Source organism: Atractosteus spatula, chromosome 1, assembly GCF_055471065.1.
Source record: "Atractosteus spatula isolate fAtrSpa1 chromosome 1, fAtrSpa1.hap1, whole genome shotgun sequence".
In the NCBI taxonomy this organism is placed as follows: Eukaryota; Metazoa; Chordata; class Actinopteri; order Semionotiformes; family Lepisosteidae; genus Atractosteus; species Atractosteus spatula.
The window spans coordinates 49,862,708-49,884,343 of NC_142706.1; the positions used below are offsets into that span (position 1 = coordinate 49,862,708).

The following is a 21,636-nucleotide window of genomic DNA, read 5'->3' on the forward strand; positions in this document are numbered from 1 at the left end:
AATAGCTGGTCGCCTAAATGCACACAGTACTCTGGGTCAGCTCTGTGTAGTGATTATATAACCTTATCTTTTATTTTCTTTGATTCAATCACTTCACTTTCCCAGCATGTTCCAGGACTGTCTCATTGCTTAACCATATGGCCAGGAAGAGTGCAATAATGAGTCAGAACAAACTGCTGTGCTTGAGTTTTGGGGTGCAAGCGGCTTGTACTGTGTTGAAAATCTCGGCAGGCCAGCAGGCCTGTATGATGAAAGTCACCGCAGGCCAGCAGGCTTGTATGTTGAAAGTCGCCGCAGGCCAGCAGCCTTGTATGTGCAAAGTCACCGCAGGCCAGCAGGCTTGTATGTGGAAAGCTGCAGAAAGGTAGGAGGGGAGCTCAACAGCAGGCTTGTCGTGGGTAGGAGTACGCTACTGGGTATCTTACACTCATAAACGAGAAAAATCTGTGCCGACTCCTGAATGCAATACACTTGTGTTGACTTCTGGTGATTTTTTTCTTTCTAATGTGCTATTTTCTCTATAGCTTTCAAACCACAAGCGTGTGGGAGCTGCCCTCTGTGGGTTCCCCACACGGGCGGAAGCTGACAGTAGAGACCCTGCTCAGCTGTTGCCTCTCTCTCCTTCCTCCTCCGCCGCTCTGCCCATCCTGTTGTCACTCAGTGCCTGCGCTGGCCGGGAGCATGGCCTATCGCTGGCTGCCGCTGGCCGCTGTCGCCATGGGACTGTGCGCTCAAGGTAGGAGCCTGGGGTCATGTCTGTGGGAGAGGAGGAGGCCCGTAGAGCTCTCAGGATCAACAGGGAAGACACCGGGTTTAACAGCGGTATCACTTGACACATTTATTCATTTCAAATTAAAAGGCAGGCTCCTGCCTTTAACCTCTCCTCTGAATCTTGGTTGGGGATTGCACATTTAGTGTCTGTTAATGCAGGACGTTTTCTTGGTGTTTGAGCTTTTCTAGGTGGACACTTTCTCATTGTATCTTTATAGCAGGGCATTGCAAGGGAAGATCAATGCACAGACCCAAATATAACCAAATATAACCCAGATGAAATAAAACATTAGGAAAGGTTGAACTAAGTGAAAACAGCACTTTAGTAAACACAAAATTATTTTTTTTTTGACCAGATCAGTCATTAACATACACAAATGCTTCTTAGTTCTTTGAGTAACTTTGACTGTTTATTATAACTTCAGGCATAATATTCAGCGTTTTAACATGGAATCTTAGCTTTCTGATAAAGAAAGTGTCTAAAAGACAATGACAAGCACAGAAACAGTAAGAAACAGCAATAATATGGAATACAGTGATCATTTTATATTTAAAAAAGGGCAGAACATTTTTGTCTGTCTTTTGTTCCTTTTCTTTAGAACTATGAGATCATTGCTATTATGCTATTAGCTTAACAGCTACTGTATATACTGTAGTATTGTTTTTGATAATGTTGTAGAGTGTCACTTCAATTCCATAGACACAATTAGTCATTAGTTGCCGTTGTTTTTTTAATCTGAACAGTGGTGTTCAGTTAGGAACATTGGAAGCCTTAGAGGCTTCACTGGGGAACAAATGTGCTGTTTGGTCTAGGATGGGGTTTCAGAAGTGTTAGGCATATTTATTCTTGTTTCACCGCTCAACAATTGCTTTGATGTTTTCAGAACAGACTGGCAGGTATATAGAAGAACAGTGGTCATTTGGAGGGCAATAAAAAACTAATCAAATAAGGAGCTGTGTCAGCATGCCTAGGCTGCAAAGGAACAAGTAAAGTTTATTCCATGCTGAAAAGAGAAGAAAAGAAACACAACATTTTGGCTGTGGGGCCTTCTTAGGGTGTGACACCTGAAGAAAGCTCCACAATTGAAACGTGTTTTTCTTCTGTTTTCAGCATGGAATAAACCTTTACTTGTTCCAATAAAAAAAGAGCCACGCAACTACAGATCAGTAAGGTTTACTTTTGTTGTATGTCATTATGAAGATGTTAATTAAAGTAAAATTGGAAGCCAATGTTTATATAGTGCTAACGTCATTAGGGATTGTCAACAATTGTTTTGAAAGCGGTGATCCTGCGTGAAGATTCTAACTTATCTTATTTGAGCAAGCAAAAGCAGTGATGGACACAAGCAGTTCGTAATGTGATAAATATAGATTTCCATAAAGCAACTGATAAATTCCCACATACAAACTCAGTCCTGAAGCTGTAGTGTAGGACCTGAAGGTAAGGTATGGAATGGATTGAGACCTGGGTTAATGCTTAGAAAACAGTGAATAGCAGTAAAGAAACCTTGCTATCTGAGCTTCTCAAGCTACTTTCTAATAGAACTTACATTGTGAATTTAGTGCAAACAGCAATTTCTTCTGTTTCCAAATCTTTCCCTTCTCCCATCCATTTCTTGTCTTATCTATCCTGGGAGTCCACCCTGCTATGCAGCTCTATCAGGGACCCTCACTACAGTTCCTCAATCTCAGGTGTCCCCACTGAGAACCATGCTGTGCTATAAGGGTCCCCATCCGTTCTCCGGCTCCACCTTGTGTCTGGAGTGGACCTCCAGCGTCTTCTCTTTGTTATTCTCCTGCACAAGCCCCTCTCCCTTGGCAGATTCTCTGTCCACTGCTCCAGCACACGCCTTTCCTTCCACAGCTGTGAAGAGCAGACCCATGAGGACCTGGTGACAACACATCTTTATTCCTCATCTCTTCCTCCCCATCACAGCGAGAACAGCTTTCCATCAACAGCCACTTTGCCTGGCTCCTTCTCTCCTCTCTGAATGTCATCAGTCTCATTCAACTTTTCAGACCCTTGCCTTGCTGGCTCTTCACTTTTCCTGAGCATCACAGAAAACTAGGTGTCTATGCGTCTGTAATCTACGATCTTACTACCCATTTGGCAGCTCCACTTCTTACAGTTTCCATAAGAAATCTCTGCCTTGAGCTACAGCTGTCAGCAGTGAAACCACTGGATTTACTACAGACCTCCAGAAAGTGCACTCTTCTACCACTTGCTTTTCATTTTGGGCAGAGGTTTGTTTCCTTCAGTCTGTCCATGTAGGACATTCATTTAAATCCAGGGATGTATATGTTTGCTGTTCTCTGGACTGATTCCAGAGCAGCATGTTCTCACACTATGGTGACCACAGCACAGTAATTGTAACACAAACCAGAGGGCACAAGTGGAGACTAAATTAAACTGAGAACAGGAGGTAGGTATTTACACAAATGTTTGTGGAAGTCTGGAACATGCTATCACTCATGTTTTCAAAGTTAACACCTTGGCTTCTTTAAATAAATAACCAGATGAGATCCAGTAACTACTTACTACCAGATGGGCTCTATGGGTCAATGGCCTCCTCTCCTGTCTAACATGTTCTTATGTTCATAGCAATCTGAAGGAGGTCTTACTAGTGCATTGTATAATTTCAACATAACACCCCATTTCACTTTCTATTTACAGACTCAAACAAGACTTCTTTTTCTAACGCCTCTCCAGAAGCTGACCTCAGGAAGTAACATAAAATATTCTCTGAGTGCAGAAAAAATAGATAAAGCAAGCAGAAAAAAATATAAAGCAAGCAGGAAAAAAAGTCACACAACTGAATGGTTTAAGCGCTTTGAAAAGCCACCTTTAAAGGCGCTATATAAAATAAAGTTTATTATTTTGGGAATGGAGAACATATTCACTATTGATCAGAGAACGGAAGTTAACTGATCTTAGACAGGACTGGAACTGATGGGGAGAGTCAGTGAAGTAATTTTAGGAAACTAGATAAGATGAGAGTATCACATCTGAAATGCATAACATGAAAAAGCCAACACTAATTTCACTGATTTCAAATCATATCTTTAACTTTTGTTTTCACTGCAGTGTCGTCTATTTTAAGTACAGTTAAAATATAATAAAATGATATTACTTTCTAACTATGTGGAACTATAGTTCTACTTACTACAAACTCAAAATAAACTGGATTACAGACAGCACTGATTATTGTGGGCAGTTATCTGGAACAGTGCTTACACATCCGTGAGGCTGTGAGTATCTTTCAGCACTTTTTGAAGTGTGAACCAGTCTATCGAACAGAGATTATAAAACAACGTTCTTGTTAGCTCTGTTGAATTGCGGCTGACTTTTTTCCTTTCCCACAGATCTTGGCCCCCAGAGCCAATTTTACGCCTGGAATTTTCTCCCCTTAAACAGTTATATCTCTGCAGCAAAACATAAAGTGGTCTAACCCCTTGTACATTAAGTGTAAACAATCAAATTGCTGTTATCTCTTACTGTGTCCACTCAGCAGACACAAATATACAGGGAAAAAAAAAACGACAGACAAAATTTATTTTGTTTTGTCTGAAAATGCTTGTAGATCTTCCCCTATGTGTCTCCTAGCTTGGATAAAAAAATTGGAAAATAATTGCAATTGCTATAAAAAGCTTCAAAATTTTACACGATGTTCTAAATGAAGCCTAACTAGTATGTTGGACAGTTGTAGCAAAACATCCCTTGATCTTCACTTTTAACATCCATACTAACATGGAGCTTTCAATTCTTCCTTATATTTTCTAGAAGATGTAAATGATGTGATAGCTTAAACACTAGTTTTTTTAATTCAATATCCTCTTCTTGCTCAACTTTTCCCGTTTTGTATTTCTAGTTTGTTTTTACTATCTGCAAGCTAAACACTGCACTTCTCTACATTCAATTTCAAGTGGGGAGCTGGATCAACGTCCATGAGCTGCAAGAGAAGTTTAATTCCACTCTTCTACTCACGTAGAAAGAAAAACTAAGTGCCAAATCAAAGCTATAAAACATGGAGACAAAGGGTCAAAATACAGTACTTCTACAAGTTATCTTTCAAATATATTGGATTTGGAAAAGTAATTGTCTGGTGAAACATCAAAGAAGTACTTTTTTCTGGAGTGCAGGTCTTGTCTTTATCTAATTTGTTTTCTTGATATAGCTTTACAGTAAGTGCAGATTCAGCAAATGATCTTTTCCTCTAGCTGCTACAGAGGTGCTGATTTTAGAATTTTCCTAATCAGCTCTGAGGTCCCCTCTGAAGGAGAACTCGAGCTGTGGATCAAGACAGCTGGTGTTCTAGCAAGGCTGGGGCTGTGTGCAGCCTGGCTCAGTGAGTGACCCTGTGTCCTCCTGTCTGCAGAGCTCGGCACGTCCAACTGGAATGTGGACCAGCCATCCCCAGTGAAGGGCTGGCCAGGGGGCTCTGCAACCCTGTCCTGTAACTTCACACACCCTCCGACCTTGGGCCCCACACGCATCCTCTGGCTGAAGGACAGGCACAGCCTGACCCCCCAGCCAGACTCGGGAGAGGTTGGAGTGGTGGTCCTGAACTGCACAGTGAAAACGCTGGGACAGGAGTGCAGTGCAGGGGCTGGCTGGAAGGGGCGCGTCTCTCTGGAGGGGGACCTCCAGCAGAGGAACGGAGCCCTGAGATTGAGAGATCTGAGGTTAAGTGACACTGGACCCTATTACTGTCGCCTGGAGTTCCTGGAGAACAGCACAAGGGGCTACACCTTTGTCTATCCAAGACTGCTCAACGTCAGCATGGTGGGTGAGTGCCTTCGCGGTCTCCTGAGGTGATTAACGGGAAGGGCTTGAGCAGAGCTGGGGCATAGGGCCACCAGCCATGACTCTGCTCTCACATCTCCTGTGTGTCAGCTCTGCCTGCGTGTGGCTTCTTTCGCTCTGCTCTGTCGAACTGGATGTCTCTCTCTCCGTCTTCCTCAGCTGTCTCCTTCTCCCACTTTCCCACAGAACCAGTCTCCATTCGGAACCTGTCCTTGAGCGCTGGCAGCTCTGGCGCCGTCCTGCTGATGTGTGTCGCAGGGGGGAGCCCTGTGCCCTCCCTCACCCTCTTCAGCCCCACGGGCAGCACTGTTCCCAAGCTGCCCGGCACCTCCCCGGGACAGCTGAGCGCAGTGCTGCACTCTCCTGTGCCCCCTGGTAATTACACCTGTGTGGCAAACAACACAGCTGGCCAGGAAACCCGCACCATCTGGCTGGAGGGAGATGCCCCAGAGGCAAGCCATGGGGGTCACTCTGTGTGGGTGTACATACTGGGGCCCCTTTCTGTGCTCGTCGCCATAGGTACCGGCTTGGCACTGTTCCTCTGGAGGAGGAAGGGTGAGTGACTCTGCACACTCTATGGTCTATTTACCATTAATATCCTCCCCATGTGGAGGATTAATTAATTTTAGTACGTAATTGTGAAAATGTCCATCTTTTTTCAAACTGCTTCTTCCAGTTCAGGGTCGCGGGGGAGCCAAAGCCTATCCCGGCCAGCAACAGGCAAAAGGTGTGGTACACCCTGGATGGGACGCCAGCCCATCGCATGGGCAGAAACAGACACACACTGACCCCGGGGCTAATTTTCCCAGACTGTCAGTATGTTTCTGGAGTGTAGGAGGAAACCAGAGCACCGGAAGGAAACCCACACAAAAACAGGAAGAACACACAAACTCCGTGCAGATAGCACCCCAGGAATTGAACACAGGCCCCAAGTGCCACGCAGCAATCCTTAACTGCTGCTCCATGCCTCCCTAACTGTTATAACAGCTTTTACTAAATATTCAGTCTTTAGGTGCTACCCTCTGGTCTAATTTAGGTGCATATCAGTTAGTTCCCATTTACACTTTGAGACAAAAAAAGCATTTAACCACTGTGTTAGAGGAATTCTCTAGTTAGAAGAATAACCTCTTTTAGTCTTTTGGAAGCATTTTCTAACAACTGAGAATATCCCCCAACTCTTGAGTTGACCTGTTTGTGGAGGTGCTGTTATGTATGAAAAATCTATTATTTATGGAAGGTCTCGGAGTCTGTAGTTCTATTGATTTAACAGGAATTATTACTTTCAGGGTTTTCAGGGCCTGAAGACTCTCACCCAGTGATGTAAGTGTATTATCACCTCTAAAACCTCTTTTCTTGTCTTTGTCATTTTGTTTCTTGTTCTTATTGATCATTCATGTAGTTTACAGATGTCTTATTAACAAGTTAAAGTGATTTAAAATCTTGTATTACATTGGCCTACAACTAGTTTCTCATTCACAACACATTACATTGACCCACTGTTAGATTGCCATTTTTGCATTTAACAGTGATTTCCAGAAAACACAGAGCAAACTTTACTGAACAATTTCTTGTCCAGTGAAATGAATGCCTAATGTGTTGTCTTTAAGGTCTTGTCAAAATGCAGATGTGTTAAGTTCTGCACTGAGCAATGTGCCTCGTGAGATAGCAGAGCCCAGCTCTGTCTGAGAGAAGGGAATTCTGGGAGCCCTGCTTCCTGCCTCACTCTCTGGGACACTGCAGGCAGAGCTGAACTGAAATATTCTTTCTTGCTACACAACAGCAGTTGGTAGAATTTGCTGTGGGTACAGTAAGAGAACATTGCTGAAGCAGACATACTGTACAACACATACAATATTAAAAAAATAAATGCAAATTGAAATGAAAAGACAAACAAAACGCATTTACAATCAGATGCATACATAAACATTTATTTTACTGTACATCTGGCAAATGGAATTTTGAAAAAGATGCTCATTGGAGGCTAAAGAGCTAAAGGGAGAGGTCAAATTCTTACGGATATGGGAAAGAAGCTAAGGTTCAAGCAGGGCCGATTTAAAGTGTTTTCCCAAAGGGCTTGATGTGCGCAATCTAAAATAATCTTGTAGGCACAATTGGAGGTAAGGCTTGTGTAAAGGGATGAAATGGAAGGGAGATCTTGGCCTATTATTTTTGGGACTTTGGACACGCTCCTCTTCAGTTTTCATTGTGCACCGGGGGGTCAGGATGGCGCATGTAGGCAGAGCCTGTGCCAGTAGTACACTAGGGTGACTTTGCTATGAGCGTGTGTCACACCCTGAGGCCTGTGCCACTGAGTGGGAGCAGTGGGGTGCGAAGTGTGCTGGGGAGAGGGAGAGCGGTGTGTCTTCAGCGCTGACTCAGGAGTGTCTGCCTGCAGGGGTGAAGAGCACATCTACATGAACACAGTCTGCAAGGCTGGACAGCTCGAGAGACCCCAGGGCAGAGGTGAGTGTCAGAGAGAATAAATGATGTAGAGTTTGTATAATTTATGAGGCGAGGGCTTTTGTCCAGCCTTGTGATTTGTTTACACACTTCCGGAGTTGATTTGAATCATGAATTAAATTGAGAAAATTTAGGATACTGCTCTGTACAGAAAATGTGTGTGCACTGACTCATTATTTCTGCCCTGTGTGTTTCACAGACCTCGTCTATGAAAACATGAAGTGGTGAAGCAAGGATTTGTTCCAGTTCCATGTTCCTCTTCCCAGCTTGAGCCTCGGTTTTCAATGTTTTACTTGGTACTGTAGATTGTTCCTTCCTCGCTGCATTGTGTGTTTTTGCTGGTGAAGTTTGTTAAAAGTAGCTTCTTGGACGCCCTTCTTCCTGAGCACCTTCCCAGCTGACATCAATGTTTTCATCTATATCGTGTCTTCATCGCAGGTTAAGACCCTCTTTAAACTGACACTACCAAACCTGTCAAGCTCCTTCAGCTCGTAGCACAAAGAAGCAAACTATATAAACTATATCCAAATGGCTTTTCGCTCATTCTCCCGCAGTCTTATAAATAAAATGTTTTAAATTTATGAAGAGAATGAAGTACAGGGCTAACAGTTGCTATAGATGCTATGCAACCTGTGTGGTACTGTAGCATTGCGGCCTTCAGAGTGAGAGCTGCAGCTGTGAGGAGACTCTGGGACACTGGGGCACGGGGAAAAGAAACGCTGTTTAGGAAAGTGCGTCAGACAGGCATGCATTTTCAGAACACACCAGCTCTAGTCAGCCTTGCCTTAGACTGACGTGGCATCTAGGTCATTTCTGCAGCACCTGTTCGCCCACAGTTCACCGCATTTGAAGTGAATCTGTTCCCGTAACATGACTTGAAAATGAAACCCATAGTTTTAAGAAACCTTCTTCCCCATTTGCTGGATTGAGCATACAGTTCAGGCCTTTACATTGATAATTGGATTATTATTGCATGTGGCTTAAGAGTAAATCACTTTCTAAAGAGGTCTTGTTAGGTCCCAGTAGCATTCAGTTTGTGTTGCATGTGTCCCAGTGGGAGAGGTAGTATTGTTCAGTTTGTGCTGTAGTAGTGTTGATGCTGATTTGTAGTGTTTTAGTAGTGCTGTGAAGAGGATGTCTGGTGCCGGTGTGGCTCTGACTAGCTGACTGTGGGGGCTGAACTCAAAAAGTGGACTGGGTGAGTGGTAGGTTGTCAAAGCTCATCCTGACCCTTTCCACCCTGTTTGAGCTCTTCCTTTCACCGTTTCAAAGATATAAAGGCAATTCACATCACACATTATCTGTTTTAAATTAACATCTTTGGATTTGCACAAGACCTAGAAAAATTACAAAATGCTGATGTAAGAGATACTGTACATGTAGCTAATAGAAAGGTAGGACTTAGACTTAAAGATGTCAAAAGTTAGATGTACAAATTGCTCTACAAGAGACTGAAATCGATGGACCTAAGGCTAAATATGTCAGTATATGAAATCAAATCAAATTTCTACACAATTTCATTACACATCACTTATACCAATTGGGGGCCCGTTTTTTACTGGGAGATTGTATGATCTTTATCACTGATGCAGAACTGAAGGCAACCTGGCAGTGTCATTCTGTCTCCCTCAGGTGCTCCAGTATCACTCTGTAATTTTCTTTAATCAGGCAGTGTGCCCAACTGTGATCTTGGTCATAACAACCACAGCCAGGCTCAGCAGTGTATCACAAATCTGTGCAATGTCAGCAGGACTGAGTATCTGTGAGTTATATTTGCTCTTGAATGCCCCCTTCTGCCTGCTCATCACACTGTTCGTGGCAACATTGGACAAACACAGACATACTAGGCTTTAAGAAACAGCACACAGACAGGGGGATGAATACTTATGCAAACAGTTATTTTCTGTTTTATATTTCTAATTAATTTAGGTGTGTCTGTAGAATTTTGTTTTCAGTTTGACATTCTAGAACATTTTGTGGCACTCAATAGGAAGAAAGAAATCTCACTTACATACTCTCTGATTAAATGTTGTAACAGAAAAAAGTGAAAAAAAGTCAGTGGGGGTGAATACGTTTGATACGCAACGTTTATTCTTATTCAAGTTCTAACATTTATTATGGGATGAATACATGAGCTGTGACTCCTTCAACCCGCCTAGTCATGCACATACATGAACAGATGATTGCAGCACAGGCTGTAGGACATTGTACTACAGGACTGAGATACAGCATTAGGGCTGTGTAGCACAGGGAGTCAGGCACTGGTATGTACAGTAGCATGATTACAAGTATGTGAGATACGGGGTTACTGGATTTAAGGTGTAAAGTACACCTTGACAAAGTCATGTTTTAGACTCCCATTGCTCATTTTAATTAAAAAAAAACACTCATTAAAGAAAATACAGTGTAAGCCGTGAAAATTCTAATGTCGCTCTGATAGGTTAAACAGGAAGGTCTGTGTCAGAAGAGGTGTGGCAGAGACTTCAGCACTAAACGTACAGTACACAGCCCTGGGCTGCAGCTCTCTTGCCGGGGCTCAGTGCCCCAGCATCCAGAACACCATCAGGATAAGCAGGAAGGCAGCCAGCATGGCGACATAGACACAGAACCACAGCCAGTCCGTCGTCTCCATCAGCTGCAGCCGAGCTCTGCGCCGGCCTCCTCTGTGCGTCAGGATTCGGAGCTCCTCGCTCACCTCCAACAGCTCCGCCTCCAGGGCCTGCACTGCGTCTGCCAGCGTGCTCCTGGCCTCCGAGCCCTGCCCCTGCCCCTCTCCCAGCCTGTAGGCCCGCTGCAGATCTGTGGCACACAAACAGACTGTGACTTAGTGACTATAAGGAAGACACCACTGTACCACCCTCCTCTTCCTCCACCGCCCCAGGGAGTGAGAGTCCATCAGGCATGAAGAGGGAAATGTGTCGGGTACGAGAGTGTCTGTTGATTCTTGGGACTGTACGGTGTTTGTGTGTGTTGGGTCTGTGTTCTACACAGCTCCAGGGTGTAGTTCAGCCTTGTGTCTCTGCTGGAGGAGGAAGAACTCCTGGAGCTGGAAAAATCAGCTTTCTGATAATGGGTGAGTGGATAGGTGTCACTTCACTAGTCTTCATCTGGACAAGAATGCACTGAAACAAAAGCCAAACAAGTGAACATTTGGAACTGATGTCAATGCAAGTGAACAGTATTAAAACTAGTAGCATTTTTTTCTGAAGACTTTATTTAGAATGCAGGAGTGACTTGCTCAGTGTTGAGGATATTGTAGTTATATTCCAGACAAAGGAGAGCAGTGGGAACTGGAGCTGCTCAAGGAAGTCCTAGCCTGGGTTGGATGGGAATACTCCTCCAGGAGTGCTATTCCTACACATGAGCAACATACAGTATGAGGGCACGTGGGGCCAAGGGTGCTAATGTAATTTTTGAAACAAAATAAAATTCCATATTATATTGAAAAGAGCGTACGTATGCTTAAAAATACAGAAAATGTGACTGTGCACCAACCTATCCTGCTGGAGCTTGAGTAGATTAACCAGTGTCTGCCCTAGGCTGGCAGGAGTGCGAGATGTCTGACAGGAGGGGGCAGACTGTGGTTCTTTTTGAAGAGCAATTACAAATAGCACTGGCCACACAGTGAACATACTGTATGTATCACACTTAAAGAGTGGAGCATGATTGGGACAGATTTCCTTGCCTTCAGCAGGAATAAGACAAGATGCAAAACTCCAGCCTGTGCTGCGTGCAGTCTAGTTTAAGCACATCAAATTCAATCAGCTTTTATATAGCTGCAGGAGTAATTCATTATGGTGAAGCAACACTAATCAAGGTGTTGCTGTATCACACACAGCTCTGGTTATATTATAAATTGTTTTGGTCTTGGACAGGGGAAACTGCAGGGGGATTGTGTACAAATGCTCCAAATCAAAGCAAAACCATACCAAAGCTAAACTATGAATCCAACCTGGTGACAACACTAATAGAGGAATTTAGACCTCTGCCCGAGAAGGCAATATTGTGCAGAAACAATATAGTGTCTGTACATCACCCAGGTGGGGCTACAGATCAGTAGTGGGTTATGGAGAAAAAGTGAACATTCATAATTTCTCACAGCACACCTGAGCATATATAAATAAAAGGAATTCTTATCAATATGCCTACATTACTAGCAACCTAATGAGCATGATAGGCTGAATGGCTGAAAATGTATTTTTATCATGCTCATAATTGCAGTGCGACATCGAGCTCTCCCTACCTCTGATGAGCCGGCTCTTGTCTCTGAACTCTGAGTCAAGTGGTGTCTGTGTTTCTGCCCATTTTTTATTTTTCATCCAATCAGGGAAGAATAGGGTGGCGAGGCGGGGCAGAGGTGGGACATGGTGTAGGATGTCAGGTTTCCCCAGGGCCAGCAGGATCATAGATTCGCCCACACTGAGAGACAGGAATGCCAGGCACACTACAAAATACACACCTGCACAGAGACACTGAGTTAACTTGCTGTGACACAGATATAGTCAACACCACATCAAATACACGATCACACACAGATACAGAGTCAACACTGCACAAAATACTCAATTTCATTCAGCCTTTTATATAGTCTGATATATAGTATACTTTAAATATTTTGATACCCTTGAAGAATTGTAAGAAAAATTGGATTCAGTTTGAAAATCCAGTTGTAAATTCCTTACTTTTTGATAAAAGTGAATCAGAAACTACAGACTTATATAACCTTCTATTTTTACTTTATTGATACACCATCTTCATTACATCATTTTCAATAATCGTTCATGGGAACCTCTGGAAACTGTCCCCCCATCCAAGTTAGGATACCATGACATGAGGCTGCAAACTAACATTAAATCAGGACAAATCATGTTATATTCTTTACAGAAAGCTTTCAAAACGAGCTTTGTCTTTTCTGATTGCACCCCAAGTTAGTCTGACCAAAACCTAAATTAGTGCTTCATGTGACCCAATCCTGTGGTTCCATTTGACTTGGGATTCAATTTGTTGCTATGTGGCAAGTTCATGTCATTTCTTTTCATGCACACATGGAACTCAGCCTCCTTTAATAAACAGAGGGGCATTTCACTACCTTTTAGAAACCGAGGCTTTGAGAAACAACCAGCTTGATAAAGGACATCCACCTATTCCTCCATTTCTAGAAAACTGCCCACTCAGTGTAATTCTTGTGGCAACACAGAGTCTATTCTGAAAAAACAGGGCGTGGGGCTGAAACACCAGTGAATCACCTGCGAAGCAGAGATCACTGAGACACCACTTAACCCAGTAGAACATCTTTGGATGGTGGGTAGGACACCTGATCTTCTCATGAGACACAAGCACAAAAGGTTAGTTTAGAAACACTAATCTACCAGCATGTCTAAGGAAGCTGGGAGGAAACCGAAGCACCTGGAGAAAACCCCTGTGAAAACAAACTACGATTCCCCTGTCTGAAATCAAATGATGCACTTGATATACTTGATATTTATTTGCATGCATGCTTTTTATTATTTCCTAATTAAAAAAGTTTTTATGTTGCCAAATAAGTTCTCCGTTCAGTACATCAGGGACATGAATGCACGTGAAGACCTTGGTGTGATGGTCTCTTCCGAACCCTTCCCTCTCACCTAGTATTGGAGTGTTTTCTCTGAAGGGCGGCAACAGGTCATTGACCAGCACCAGGAAGACCGTGTAGCCCAGCAGCAGGGTGACCTTGAAAGGGATTCGCTCAGCGCTCTCCACGGGGATGGCAAACCCTGCCAGGTCAATCAACATCACAAACCCACTGGGCACGATGAGGTTCACCACGTAGAAGAGAGAGCTGCGGCCCATCTCCACCTGCAGGCACAGGGGGTCGATGAAGAGCAGGAGAAGAGGCAGACGTAGGAGAAGGCTTGGATGATGATTTTACAGACACCAGCGATAATGACTCAGATTTTGACAAGCAAGCTGGCACAACAGGGACAGACTTTAAAAATGTCCTTCAAAAACGGATGTCCGGCCTAATCATATATAGACACATGGATTTTATCATGATTAAACAAGATGGCTGCGCTACTAGATGAGGAACAGAAATAAGATTAAATGCTTCTCGGTCTCTGGTAGTTTACATCCATGTGCTGGGCAGTGCCTTTGGTGTCAGTACCTGGAAAGTGATGCGGGAGTAGCTGTGGCTGCCCTGAGTCTCGGTGAAGCTGTAGGTCCGGATAGACAGTAGCTCCCACTCCCCGTGGCGGATCGACTGTCGACTGGCATTGAGCACCGCGCCTGCAGACCTCTCAGGAACCAGTTCCACATCCTCCACTGCAGGGCAGGCATGGGCTGACATAGACAGCAATACACACACCCACACCCTGCAGCACAGACACTCAGACAACGCTAGAGCTGGGCACAAATGCAGTATGGAACGTGCGTAGCTCTGCTCAGCCCTTGTCAGGATTCAACCATGGGTGCTCACCATCTCACAGAGTGGACACAGAGCCACCCTTGTCCCTAGACAAGAATGAACTCCACTGCACCGGAACACTAGGCCCTTTGTCACAGCAGGTGCCCCAGGTGTATACAAGTGTTGAGGTTGTGTGTCTGGAGTGTACCTGTGTTGAGATGTGTGGTAGGTGTATACAGGTGTTGAGGTTGTGTGTCTGGAGTGTACCTATGTTGACATGTGCCCCAGGTCTATACAGGTGTTGAGGTTGTGTGTCTGGAGTATACCTATATTGACATGTGCCCCAGGTGTATACAGGTGTTGAGGTTGTGTGTCTGAAGTGTACCTGTGTTGAGATGTGCCCCAGGGTGTTTACAAGTGTTGAGGTTGTGTGTCTGGAGTGTACCTGTGTTGAGATGTGTGGTAGGTGTATACAGGTGTTGAGGTTGTGTGTCTGGAGTGTACCTATGTTGACATGTGCCCCAGGTGTATACAGGTGTTGAGGTTGTTTGTCTGGTGTGTACCTGTGTTGAGAGGTGTGCCAGGTGTATATAGGTGTTGAGGTTGTGTGTCTGGGGTGTCTCTGTGTTGAGATGTGCCCCAGGTGTATACAGGTGTTGAGGTTGTGTGTCTGGAGTGTACCTGTGTTGAGAGGTGTGCCAGGTGTATATAGGTGTTGAGGTTGTGTGTCTGGGGTGTCTCTGTGTTGAGATGTGCCCCAGGTGTATACAGGTGTTGAGGTTGTGTGTCTGGAGTGTACCTGTGTTGAGAGGTGTGCCAGGTGTATACAGGTGTTGAAGCTGTGTACCTGTGTGCAGGTAGGGCCCGAATGTGAGGTTGCAGCGCTGGCTGTCGAAAGGGAAGCGGAACATGGCCAGGTCACAGCGCAGCACCAGCAGCAGCGGCTCAATGCGCTGCACCCATCCAGTGGAGTTCACTGACACAAAGGCGTCAGCCTCCACCCGTCCCACACTCACCCTGCGGCACACACACACAGGACACTGGCTGAGAGACTGACTCTAGGACCATTCGTCACTAAGGAACTGCTGTGTTTCAAAGAAGTAAGCTTGTCTTACGCCTCTCGGACAATGATGTCAGGTGTCCACACGCTGGATACAGGGAGGGTGAAATGAGAGAGGCCACTGAATTCTGCAGGGTCCCATGACAGAAACTCATCTTTCCATCTCTATTGTGAGAAAGAATGAAGAAAAGCAGTATCATATATGAAAAGGAGAAAGAGTGAATGTACAGTAGGACACACAAAATGGAGTGCTACTGAACACACTCAGACCACACTCTGACTCCCTATCTGACCAGTAAGCAGTGATCGCCCACAGTGGAAACAGACTCATGACACAGCCTGACCACAGAATCCGGGCAACACAGGCAGACCTGGCTGCTAGAGAGGATAGGCTTGGACCTGGATAGGCTTGTGACATGGAGTGAAATAAATTTAGTCTACATTATTTCATTTATTTCAAAAGTTCAGTTGTTAATATTGGATTTCATTTTTGAATGTTTTGCTTGTTTCTCATAGCAACGTCTCTGACAACACTGTGAAAGTTCATACCACCACTTCTGAATTTGTGGTGGGGAGGGCTGAGGGCTGTCAAACTCACCTGGGTGCAGAGCACGTGCAGGCTGACCTTCTCCTCCTTCTCATTCTGGGGAGAAATAGAGAAGAACCAACAGGAAGGGGGTGGGGAGGAGAGGTGTTAGCAAACAGGGGTCTTGAGGAATCTAATGATCTGTTACTGTCAGCAGCGTAAACGAGTCAACAAGCTTGTAGCTATATATATTACCACATCCAGTATGGAATACAACCGCAGGTCAAGCTGCACAGTGAGTGTGGTGTCCCAGTGTCTGACTGGCCTCAGTCTTGGGGAGGAGTGCTGAATGATGGAGCTGATCAGGGAGGCCATGTCTGCTGGCCCCTTCTCACCCAGCACACTGGGACCTGGAGAGACAGGAGGTTTTAGCCTTTTGGTACAGGTTGGCATTCCAATCCTTCAATAATATATGGGTCCACATTATGCAGAAATTAATCAAAGAGCTTAAGAACATGAGTATTCTGAAAGCCGCCAAATTCAGATTATGGTGAAAATACTACTTATATACAAACGTATCATAGACACCAGGGAGAAATTATAATAATGGTGGACTTTGACTTCCTTCACATAAATTATGCTGCACAATTACCTGTAGGAAAGATAGGATAGAAACAACAGAAATGGGATATGATGTTTTATGATTCTGATTTTGCGAAGTCAGACACAAGCAAAGGAACTGACTGATGTTTGTTTTGATGTTTTTTTCTGAACCAGGGAAAATCTGATCATGTTTCTCTATAACAATAAGCAAAAAACTTGATTTTATATAGCACCTTTAAAAGTAGCATCTCAAAGCAATACAGTAGGTGTAAAAACAGTTATAAGGACCACAGTGACAGATTGAGGACAATAGTCACAGGACTACTATGGAAAAGTGATCACAATTTGGTATCATATGATGCTTGTTTTAAAACTTTATAGCTGGTCCAGCAGTATGGCTTGCACTTTCAGAAAATTAGGCTGTGAAGGAAAGATCAAACAGTTAAAGCTGACAGTGTCTTTTTGCACCCAATCTAATGCTCCATTTTTCTCATCATCCACCTTTATTTCTGTAACTCTCTTTCTTCATCTCCCGCCTCGCTCTCTGTCGCACATCTCCTTACCTCCGGAAATCAGCCAATAGAAGCCCAGGACCCACAGAAAACCCAGGCCCATCGCTCAGATCCTGAATCCCAGTTCTCTCCCCTCTCCTGCCTGAGACTCAGCTCATCCAGGACCACTTCTCCAAATTGAATTTCTCCTCTCCCAGCGCAGGGAGTCAGCACCAGAACATAGATTCTCTGCTACCTCTTGGGGCAATCTGTTCTCTAGTTTGAAGCTTGAATCCTCTTCTACAAGCACAAGAGAAGAGAAGGATCTCTTCCCTCTCACCGACAGAATGCTTGCAGGCTACTCTCTGCCACAGACTTTTAAGTGTTGTAAATGAAGGAAGGGAGATGAAGCTTAATTTCAATATTCAAACTCACAGTGGCTCTCACTTGCACAGAGCTCCATTGTCACTTGCTATCTGCATGTACAGATAGGACCTGATTTGAATATTAATTTCTCAGAAGCAGTTTCTCTCCGACTCACTTATCCGGTCTGGTCGCTTTTCTGGGACCTAGGACTGCTTGAACAGGGGGAGCAAGCAGAAAGTGTCCTTCTCTGACAGTATCGAACATGTGCAATGCCCACCTGTCAGGAATCGATTCACTTCTATTTTTCTTGAAACCTTTTGACAAGGTCTTCAACAGCAATTCAGAATAAATAAGCCTCCACTGAGGTTATGAAAGCTATTGTACCCATAATGTTGCCCCTTTAATCTGTAATAATTCAGAATAGATAAATGACTAATCAGAGCTGTAACCTGATGTGTAGTGGTCAAGATGAATGCAAGATTCCATATACCAATAAAATTCTAGGAAGGTATTCAGTTAAACATACAGACCCACCCCCTGGTACAGTACAGTATATTATCATGAAGAGTCAGATAGGATAATGATGTGAGATGAAACCTGTTACATCAGCACAGGACTCCCGTTTAATACGCTCTGTTCTCTCCAGATCAGTCTGTCAGCTCTGAGTTCTGGAACAGGTCTGGGAGAGAAAATGCTACACATTCTGAGGGAAAACAGGTCACAGGGATTTGCAGGAATCCAATGTAAAACTGACACAAGAGAGCTCATCTGTGGGAATTTTCATATATATCAAGGATCTGCCACACGACCAGGAAAGCTCTAGAAATTGAAAGCAAGACTGCAGTAATCCCAGGTAAGATCTGACAGTCCAATATGGAGACCAGATTTCTGATCTGTCAGTCTATGCCAGTGAGGGGCATTGATGTTGAGCTTCGTGTCTCTTCAGATCTCACTGTGCTGAGCACGACTGCTCTCATGGTACTGTAGGTAGGTGTTCAAAGCTGTTTATGTCTGGGTATTTGTACTGCTGAGTGACTTAACAGTGGAAACATCAATACTGCCTAAATAGTGGTTGATGAGAGAAGGAAGAAGACCACTTGAGCAATCCCTGCAGGGCATGAGGGTGAAAGCATGGATGGATGTGCAGGTGTAGTGGCACACAGTGAATTGTATTGTTGCCATACTCATTTTTGATGTAATACTGTATAACTAAAATTTGAAACAAACTTGTAGGATATCTACTTTGTAAAACGTTAAAAGTATACTAATTTCACAGCATGTTATTGTTGATTAAATGGAGGCATTTGCTGAGCCACATGTCCAAGGCTTTGTTTTCTAAGGTGGGTGACACACAGTAAGAGGACTGAGGCACAGGGGAAGTGGAGGGTTTAATCCAGGGAATGTTCCCAGTTAATAAAGGCTTCTTTATATGTTTTTTGTGAGTGGAACGTGGGCAGTGTTAGAGACAGATGTTCATGGGAGCTCAGTGCCGTCTCTCTTCTCTGAACTCTGCCCTTTCCCTCCAAAGGGAACTGCAGTATAGTAGTAGAGGCTGACTCTTCTCCTAGTGAGTCTGAACCCAGAGGCCTCTGTGTATGGTGTACTGCATGCTCACAGCTCCAGTGTTTTCTGTGCATTCTGTGTTGTGAACTCTATGACATGCACTAGCATCTGTTATACAGTCACAGCACCAGCTCCCCTTCTTCAGGAGAAACTGACCTTTTTCGGATGCTTCTGCAAGGATATTTTCAAATATTATTTACCGTGAACTGTAACCATTGCAAATCACATAAAAGTGTTTCAGGATGAGTTTATCACCCAAGCTGAGCAGGCTGTGAGACTGAACCTCCTAGAATGAGTGTGAATCTCCAGCTCGTGCTGCTGCTCTCCCTCCTGCAGGGTAAGAAACGTTCACCCGTTCCTTTTTTATGTATTCAAATGCTTATGAAAACAGTCATTTCTCAGCCATGTCTACCGCTTCAGGACCAGATAAGGTCTCAATATTTTTTTCCAAAATCTATGTGAGAAAAGCTAAAATTTCCCATAATAACACCTACTTTCTTTAATAACCACCCCTGATTTGACCGTAAGAAGCCTGCATTATGACTGACACAACCAGAGTTTCTAACTGCATGCCTCTCATCCCATTGTGCCCTCCAGGTGTGTGTGTGAGCCCAGCTCCGCAGCCCCACCCGCCGGCCCCGCCCTCCCTGGCCCTCTGGCTAGACACTGTTCTGTCTGGACGCGCTGCCCAGCTGCGGCCAGTCCTGGACTGGAGGACGGCCACACTAGTCACCATCGACTTCACTGTGCTGGCAGTGCTGGACGTGGTGAGGCTGCTGCAGAGCTCCTGCTGCTTATCAACAGTTGATTTTAACAATGATTAACTACTGATACAAGATCTCCACAGGCACCAGGCATAGGAAGTGATGTATTTCATGCAAAAGACACCTGTGTCTTTCTCATAACATTTACATTTATCCATTTGGCAGCTGTTTTCATCCAAAATGACTTACAATCACACCCACCCAAGATGTAAAGGGTGAATACAATATTTAAACCACCAGAAGCAGTAAATGCATTGTTAATTGTTAAACATGATTGTTGCACAGGGTGTTGCACAAGCTTTAGTGCTGCTTCACAAACAGGAAGTAATGATAAGTAACTTCTTCAAGCTCTGTGTTTTATCATCTTAAGCTTGTAACTCTGTACTTGTCTGCATTAGATCTACAATGGCAATGATGTACTGTATATCATAGCTTTTTGCTCAGACAAGTGGAGGCATGAAAAGTATTGTTCATGAACATCATGTGTGCCATACCCTCCAGAAAAAATCCTGTTCTGTGCAAAGTGAAAAAAAGATAAAATTGTGTCTGTGGATCTTAAGGGGTGCATGTTACAACCTCAGAGTGGCATCCCATTTTAATCATTACAAATTAATAGACAGAAAATCTGGCTGCGACCGGCTGGAGGTGGGGGTGTGGATGGGCAGTTGCCATTAGCCTCACTACTTTCCCACTCAACCAACTCACTCTACTCTTCCTGCAGTTTGTCGAATTTTATTTATTACATTTTTTCATTGTCCTTTTCTGCAAGGCATGTGAGAATGGAGAGTGTGATAACTTAGGGGGCAGCTCTGTAATAATTTTTATAATTGTAATTGTAATAATTTTATATTTTTATAATATAACATTTCTTCTATTTCACAGCATAACATTCATTAACAGTATATTTTCATTAACCAAAATGTAACCTTTCTGCTGTGATCAATGTTGTCTCTCCACAGGATGAGAAGCATGAAAAGCTGCTACTCTATATCCTATACAGACAGGTAGGCCAGAGACAGGATGGAAGACAAGTGACACACTGGGACTCAAGGGATGTGACCTTATTCTGTGGTCATGGAGTAGGGTGAGAAGATGAGTATAGTCAGGGTGGTAGGAGTGAGGTCAGGTGGAGAGGAGTGAGTTTAGGCTGGGTTCAGGTGGAGAGGAGTGAGCTCAGGCTGGGCTCGGAGGACTGAGGTCAGGTGGAGAGGAGTGAGCTCAGGCTGGGCTCGGAGGACTGAGGTCAGGTGGAGAGGAGTGAGCTCAGGCTGGGCTCGGAGGACTGAGGTCAGATGGAGAGGAGTGAGCTCAGGCTGGGCTTGGAGGAGTGAGGTCAGGCTGGGCTTGGAGGATTGAGGTAAGGGTGGAAAGGGAGTATAATTTTCTGACTCTTAAGGTGGAATAGGAGACGAAGCTGACTAGAGGACATCTAGCCTGTCACTCATACTGGGTCTGAGAGATAATGTGTAATAATGGACATTCCCTGCTTTAATCTCTTCCTTCTGTTTTTCTTTCCCTTTTCCTCCTCTTTCCCTGTTCATCCTTCTCTCCTACTCACCCCCCATTCCCTCCCCTCTCTCTCCATAGGTCTGGCACAATGAGTACCTATCCTGGGACCCTGCTCTCTATCATGGGGTGAGGCAGGTGTCAGTGCCAGTGAAGGAGCTGTGGATCCCTGACATCAGTGTGCATGAAATGTACGTTGACTGAATCCTTATTACTCTGCCTTTCTGTCCATCCCCTGATTTACATGTCAATTCAACTGTTTAGAGAAAGGAATATGAACCCTGTTTCTGAGGCTGGTGTATGTTCCAACTCTTCTGGTAATTACTCATTTATAACATGG

At 44.2% G+C, this 21,636-nt stretch overlaps 2 protein-coding genes across 3 annotated transcripts; one reads left to right on the forward strand and one right to left on the reverse strand.

The window, feature by feature from the left end:
* The first annotated feature begins 661 nt into the window (after positions 1-661).
* On the forward strand, positions 662-11,483 carry LOC148841206 (sialic acid-binding Ig-like lectin 15). Of its 2 annotated transcripts, XM_088912525.1 has the most exons (6): positions 662-736; positions 5,148-5,558; positions 5,762-6,130; positions 6,862-6,895; positions 7,971-8,038; positions 8,235-11,483. In XM_088912525.1, the coding sequence occupies exons 1-6, from the start codon at positions 682-684 to the stop codon at positions 8,261-8,263; spliced, it is 966 nt and encodes a 321-aa protein (XP_088768651.1). In that variant the 5' UTR covers positions 662-681; the 3' UTR covers positions 8,264-11,483. The 2 variants fall into 2 exon arrangements, with proteins under 2 accessions (XP_088768651.1, XP_088768661.1); XM_088912535.1 differs by lacking the exon at positions 7,971-8,038 and having other exon boundaries at positions 8,235-8,268.
* On the reverse strand, positions 10,107-17,221 carry LOC148841207 (5-hydroxytryptamine receptor 3A-like). The gene is made up of 9 exons (XM_088912549.1): positions 17,170-17,221; positions 16,259-16,413; positions 16,076-16,120; positions 15,533-15,642; positions 15,265-15,305; positions 14,178-14,335; positions 13,660-13,870; positions 12,279-12,494; positions 10,107-10,834 (listed from the first exon to the last, which is right to left on the reverse strand). The coding sequence occupies exons 1-9, from the start codon at positions 17,219-17,221 to the stop codon at positions 10,572-10,574; spliced, it is 1,251 nt and encodes a 416-aa protein (XP_088768675.1). The 3' UTR covers positions 10,107-10,571.
* Between the last annotated feature and the right edge of the window lie 4,415 nt (positions 17,222-21,636).

What these genes read in the sequence shown, in the direction of transcription:
- LOC148841206 (XM_088912525.1), top strand. Translation starts at nt 682, where the DNA reads ATGGCCTATCGCTGGCTGCCGCTGGCCGCTGTCGCCATGGGACTGTGC. An exon ending in GTTCCTCTGGAGGAGGAAGG is followed by an intron (nt 6,131 to 6,861) that starts GTGAGTGACTCT and finishes TATTACTTTCAG; the next exon opens with GGTTTTCAGGGCCTGAAGAC. An exon ending in CGAGAGACCCCAGGGCAGAG is followed by an intron (nt 8,039 to 8,234) that starts GTGAGTGTCAGA and finishes TGTGTTTCACAG; the next exon opens with ACCTCGTCTATGAAAACATG.
- LOC148841207 (XM_088912549.1), bottom strand. Translation starts at nt 17,221, where the DNA reads ATGGGCCTGGGTTTTCTGTGGGTCCTGGGCTTCTATTGGCTGATTTCC. An exon ending in GACATCATTGTCCGAGAGGC is followed by an intron (nt 15,306 to 15,532) that starts GTAAGACAAGCT and finishes CCCTTTCGACAG; the next exon opens with CCAGCGCTGCAACCTCACAT. An exon ending in AGAAAACACTCCAATACTAG is followed by an intron (nt 12,495 to 13,659) that starts GTGAGAGGGAAG and finishes GTCTCTGTGCAG; the next exon opens with GTGTGTATTTTGTAGTGTGC.